Source organism: Cornus florida, unplaced genomic scaffold, assembly GCF_030987335.1.
Source record: "Cornus florida cultivar Cherokee Brave unplaced genomic scaffold, ASM3098733v1 CherokeeBrave_3.0.0_Hap2_Chr10, whole genome shotgun sequence".
Lineage (NCBI taxonomy): Eukaryota > Viridiplantae > Streptophyta > Magnoliopsida > Cornales > Cornaceae > Cornus > Cornus florida.
In genome coordinates, this window is record NW_026775580.1 from 38,258,567 (window position 1) to 38,265,293 (window position 6,727).

Below are 6,727 nucleotides of genomic sequence, written 5' to 3' on the forward strand. Positions count from 1 at the left end.
AGGCGGCCGGATACATAGGATATACTGGTGGCAAGCTTGATGATATATGTGACTGTTATCGTGTGTTTGGTCCAAAATAGTCTATTAGGTCTCGAGTAGAGTAATTTCAGCTTTTATCTTGTGTTCTTTGTTTCTCTTTGTAAACACCAGAAAGTGTCCCCAATCTCTTAAGATTGTTGACTGCATTTCCTGTGCTCATGCATTCTTCTGATGTTAGTTTTGGTAATATATTCTAAAGCTAGTTTATCCCTAATTCATCCATGCCAGCACTAGGCTGCATCCACAAGATTCTCTCTCTCACACAATTTTTTATAACTGCACATACAATAAATAGATTCTTATTTGAGAATGTTCCAAATCTGTACAAGAAACAAGATTGATCTAGCGGAATCCAAACAATTGAAAACCGCTCGGATTAACTCAATCCAGTAATTAATTTACATAACTCCCATCTACTAGGTTTCATTGAATATACAGGAGTTAATCCAACTGACAAAAATAAAATAAACCCAGCCATATTCAACAAATGCACCTTAAAGTTTCACAACCAACCCTTCAGCTAATTCTTTCTAGTAGCAGCGTTATAAGGTGTTTAAGGTCACTCACCTCCACATCCTCCTTCCTTCCTCTTACATGGTATGTGATGGAGACACGTTGAGTTGATCAACAGAAGGCTTCAGCTTGACTAATTTTAGAATAATCTAAGTTTTGCTCAAATGCAGCTTCACCAAAATAGACAGTCGTGCCCTTTAAACTACTCCCAACATAACTTTCTTCAATCTGCACGTATCAAACCAGCTTCAACATGTAAAGGAGATTAAACAAGTTCAGATATTAGCCATCGCATGCAGATGTATAAACTAATACCTCAACATTTAGAGGAGGGGAAGACAGCCAAGAAAGTTCTTCCACTTGGTGTATGTTCACATTTCGAGGTAAGAACATAATGATGTTAGATGTTATATTTTGTGCAACTTGAAACAATGAATACCTGCACATATAGCGCGATTAGATTTCTGAAAAATAAAGAAAAATCTTTAACTGTACATAAATGCATTGGTGCTAACCACATGACATCAAATGCACAATGCAAGTTGTTGAGGAAGGACTCAAGTAGTACCCGAATGATGCCATCAAATGCACACCACAATGATAATCATACATAAAATAGGACAGCAGATGAGCTGAGCCAAGTTTTTCGGGGCCTAGCTCACCACCCAGCTACCAAGGTCAAGCTGAGGTCAAACTGGTCTAGAGGTCAACCAACCTTGTCCAAACTCAGCTCTGTTGGTTTAAGACAAGCTCAGACTTGACTTGGCTAAAACCAAATTCCTAATTTTCTTTCAAGACTGGGATGAGAGAAAAGAAAATAACTTTTTTGAATCTTACTGAGATCAAGAGGAGAAAGAATAACCTCAATTTGAATTTGGAACCAACAACATTCTTTAGAAAGCTTGAATTACTGCAAACGTTAGAAAATGCATAACAGCAAAATAAGATGAATTACACCCACATCTTCACCCTTGTGGATAAGAGAGAAAGTTCTATTACTTGTTTGAATACCATTTAGTTTTAGGTACTGAAAGGATCTCTCCTTTGAGTTTGTGTAGATCAATGTATTTAGCTTGCTATAACATCTGAAATAACACATTTTCTCTCAACTCAAATAATGAATGGATAAACAAAAGCATCTTCACATACCCATCTATTGGCTTCAGTAAATCGAGGGTATAATTGCCAAATGATTTATATGAGGGACCCCCCCACGGTGGTGAGAGAAATGCTACATCTCCCTACCAAAACAAAACAAAATTAAATTCCAAATATATATATATATATATATATAAAGAATATATAAAATAAAATAAACATAAAAACAAAAGAATAGTTGTAAAATCAGTCACTGTCTTCTAATGTAACCTCTGCCCATCTTTATTCTAAATACTTGGAAGAAAAATCAGGAAGCCCTTTGAATTTAGAGGTCAAAGTGCCTGGCGTAATGAAGAGAAAAACGTATCTTGAGGTAGATTCCCAAGTTTTATAAAAATCTAACTTTAACATGCTGAGTAAGATCCAAGGGAAAGCAACAACTTAATGCTTAACATCATTGAGTGCAGAGAGCAATTTGGTAACATCACCGGAGGTTAGATCTTTTCATTTAATCTCATAATCTTCATCGTCTGTCAAAAAATGTTCTTGCTTCACATCATGTAGGAAATACCCAAAATAACTTTTTAATTGATATTGAATAAAACAGGGAAGCAATTAGTACTAGTTTTTACAACAGTTTAGATTCCCAACACGTTGATATTATAAAGTCAGCTAATCCTTCATTTCTTGTCTTCTTTCTTCCTTTCCTTTTTCCTGTTGTTTATTCTTCATTAGTCCTCCTTTAATTGTCTTTTCATAATTTAGTTTGAGAAATTTATGTGATAGCAGGACATTTGAGTAACGAGGACTTTCAATATCATCGAGACATCGATTCATATTATTTGTCAAGAAGATCCCAATTAAATAAATTATACCGCTACATATCATAAATGAAACCAACACTGAGGCAATTAAAATTATCCCAAATTTAACCCATAATATAACACTCATTAAGGTCCTAATACTCATGGCAACACATTATCAGCTTTTATAATAATTCAAATATATGCACACCTTATGATTGTAGAACTCCCAAACAATAACAGGCCCCAGGCCCCCAACCAATAAATTGACCGCATGCCCATTAAATGGCAATGTGGATTAGAAACTACAGAGGTAGATACAGCCTCAAGCGAATTACTATTCCAAAATTTATGGCATCTACAAAAAGAAAAGCATTACCTTCAGGGAAGGTGCAAGTTGGAAAAAGTCTCCGACAATGAAATCAATATAATCTTCCACACCATATATCTTTGCATTGTTAACTGCAAGTTCAATCTTTCGAGGATCAATGTCGATAGCAACAACATGACAACACCTAAGAGTACACGGAGATCAGTGAGACAACACTATCAATTCTCCATGTACATGAGTAAATTAAAAAGAGTGAAAAGATTGACTGAAAGTCAGAAAGGATCACCTACATACATATATATAAGCAATTTTACTGCCACCACCAAAAGCCCGGTATGTCATCCACCTTTCCAAAGGAGAGCTTGAGGGTTCACAGTGGGGGGAATGAGTTTGTGAGTATACTTACCTTCTAGAAACTATTTTTTCCCGCCTACTTAAGGTGCTGAAACAAGAATGGACTAAAGACAGACTAACTTCACATTATTTTGGACAAAATGACAACTCCTATACTTGAAAATGCATTACCATGTTTGCTAATCCGAATTGCTAATCTTTCAACAAGCAATGGACCCTATATACTACACACGCACACACATCTCTTTTGTATTATATCACATTACATCACATTCATGGAAATCTCCTTTTATGTAAAGCACTATGTCTGACGCATATTGTGAGAAATATAAGAATTTACAATTAAGCTAATAAATTTAGGGGTTCATGGAGTGTTTATCTCACGTTGAATAATTGAATCAGAATTATGCATTATTATTTTCTTCTTTTGCAATAACAAGATGTCGTCCTATGGCTCATCCCATGGTAAATATGGCCCAAATAAGGTTACATAATACATGATGCTAATGATTCTAGTTTTGTTAAACATGCAGAGACATGCGAAATCACATAAAAGAAAAGTTCAAAATGAACAAAAGAATCAACTATAAAAACACAACTAATCTGACTATTTTTTGGTACCTTGGAGTTAGAATTAGAATAGTAATTCATATTTCAAACAAATTTTTCTCCATCTTTGTTCAAATGCCTTCAATTTGGTGCTACGAAACACATTGTGAGCATATAATTAGTACATAACTACTCACCAATAGGTCACTCTCATATCATTTCCTTACAAATCCAATGATCCATTGATCCTAAATGATCATAAACATACATTATAGCACTCAATTTCTCTCTAAAATAAACAAATAAACAAATAAATAAAGCTCATTTCCTGAAACTCACCCAATTTGATTCGGCATAGAATTCTTTTGAATTAAAAATGCATTTTTGCAAACAATACCGAATGGACCGAAACATAGAACTTACTACTTACATTTTAGCGAATTGAATGGCGTTGCCACCGACGCCGGCGAAGCAATCTATGACGACGCCGCCCCCACTCCGGTGGGCGTGCCCGACGGCAATCTCTTCAGGCGTAACGGAAAACCATCCCTCTTCGTCCATTTTGATTCCCTCATCGTACCTCGAGAACAAATCGTTACGTTGAAGCCAGTACTTCTCAACCAGTGCACTCACACTCGCCCCTAGACAGAGACAACATTATATTTATATATATAAATATATACTTATACATCTATACATATAGGGAGAGGGTGAATTGCAGAGTACCACGCCGTTTTGAGAGGCTCCGTCGTCGTCGTTTCTTTGATCGACGACTTCTGCGTGAAACTGGAACTTTGGAGCCGGTGGTAGGAACTCTTTTCATCTCTCTGTGTACAGACAGTAAATACCGAGCAGTACACACACTCGCTAACCACAAGGCTTAAATTTTGGTCAGATGTGTGCGACTGTGACTACACTTAGACCAACACAGGCCTGGACCCAATTACCCATTTATCCCAGCCCAATTTGAAAGCCCAGTATATCTATCTCACTAAAATGCACAAATACGTAATTCAGCTTGGTAAAAAGAAAAACAAAAAACCCAACATACATGTAACTATGTATTTATTATCGTCATACTCGTACCAAATATTTGCAGTGAATTATCTAACTGAATAATTTTTAATTAGTTATTTATTTCAAATACAACTAAGTGGAGGACTCTATTTTCTTATTTGTTATATAATTAACCAATTAAAAGAGTAAGTCTAGTAATTCACTATAACTATTCGGTGCAAGAATCATTTTCCTTGTTATATATACCGAGGGAGATATGTGAAATAGTTACGTTGATTTTTTACTTTTTTTTTTCAAATTTATTTTACTTGCATTTTTTTAATTATTTTTCTAGGTAAAGTATTACTTTACTATAATAGAACATGTTTTCTATGAACACTTTTTTACTCGCATTAGAGCAGCCTTACCATTCCTCTTTACTTATTTTGAATTCTTGATCTATATGTCAATCCCCACCAATGGAGCTACGCCATGCAGGCGACACTTATGCGCGAAGTAGAATGTTGCATAATGCCTTTATGTCAAGAGGAGATTCTAGAGTCTTTCGGAGCAGGTAGAATTTTGTGGAGGATTCTAATTAAACAAGTGTAAAGTATGTATATTGTTATAGAAGTGTATAGAGTGTAGTAGAAGGTGGGAGAATTCTAATTAAACATGTTTACAGTATGTATATTGTTACAGAAGTGTATTGAGTGTAGTAGAAAGTGGGAGATGATTTCGGAGAATTCATCTTCACATGATGGGAACATCTATAAATAAAGAGTGGCTAGGAGTTATTTGTAACTATTAACATGATGTCTTCATGGCAAGAGGAAATTCTAGTGTCTTTTGGAGCAGATAGAATTTTATGAAGGGTTCTAATTAAATATGTGTAAAGTATGTATATGGTTATAGAAGTGTACTAAAAGGTGGGAGGATTCTAATTAAACATGTATAAAGTATGTATATTGTTATAGAAGTGTATTGAGTGTAGTAGAAGGTGGTAGATGATTTTAGAGAATTGATCTTCACAGGATGGGAATGTCTATACATAAAGAGTAGCTAGGAGTCATTTGTATCCATTAGGGCCTGTTTGGTATACGTTGTGTTTTGTAGTGCTTTGTTTTAGTCTAAAACAGAACAAGTGTTTTGTCATATTTTGTTCTAAGATAAAAACAAAACATGTTTGGCGATGAAAATTTGCAGTGAGAATTTTGGACCAAAAACATGGTAGAACATGTTTGGTAAGGTATTTCGTTTCAAAAAATATATGAACAAAACATGTTTGTCAAAGTGAAAGTGTAATCAAAATCACTAAAACAAAAACATGAAATATGTTTGGTAAAGAGTGTTTATTAAATTATGTTTCATCAATACATTATTTATAACTTAATTAAATATAAAGTAAAATTTAATTATTGTATAATTTTAGTATATAAATATAGATATATTTTTTTGTTTATGTCAGTTTATTAATTAATCTATAAAAACCAATAAAATATATTCTAAATTATAAAACTTATGAATGCTACATATTGTTTTGACAATTGTAGAAGACATTGTTTCAATATCGAACTAAAATAAACTTTCAACATATTGCACATTACATGAGTTTGAAGATATTACAGACATGAGTTTCATAAATATTACATCATTTGTCAACAGGCACAATAAAAGTTCATGAAGTAAAATTGAACTAATATATTACATCATTTATCAACAGCTACAATAACCAACAACAACAACATGAGCAATAACATAAATAATATAGTTATAGTAAGACAACAACAGCCACCATCTGTAATGTAGTTTTGCCTATTTTGTTGAGCTTGCATAACAGCAACTACATCCTCCAACTCTTGCTCCACATGACCACCTACTTGTAGACATTGGTGCATGTCATCCAACCATATAAATGCACAAGTATGTGACTAAAACATCAAAGACTTGTATATTATTATAATGCCCCTGTGACAATAAGATGTAATTATTAATGCAAAGGAAATTGTATACCCCCCCCCCCCCCCCCCAAGTTGGACATATA

At 34.2% G+C, this 6,727-nt stretch overlaps 1 protein-coding gene across 1 annotated transcript; it reads right to left on the reverse strand.

The window, feature by feature from the left end:
- Window positions 1-322: 322 nt before the first annotated feature.
- Window positions 323-4,562, reverse strand: LOC132279019 (uncharacterized). Its single transcript, XM_059780934.1, has 6 exons — window positions 4,414-4,562; window positions 4,118-4,328; window positions 2,833-2,968; window positions 1,702-1,793; window positions 868-991; window positions 323-780 (listed from the first exon to the last, which is right to left on the reverse strand). Exons 1-6 carry the CDS (start codon window positions 4,508-4,510, stop codon window positions 664-666), a joined length of 777 nt encoding a protein of 258 aa, XP_059636917.1. The 5' UTR covers window positions 4,511-4,562; the 3' UTR covers window positions 323-663.
- Window positions 4,563-6,727: the final 2,165 nt, after the last annotated feature.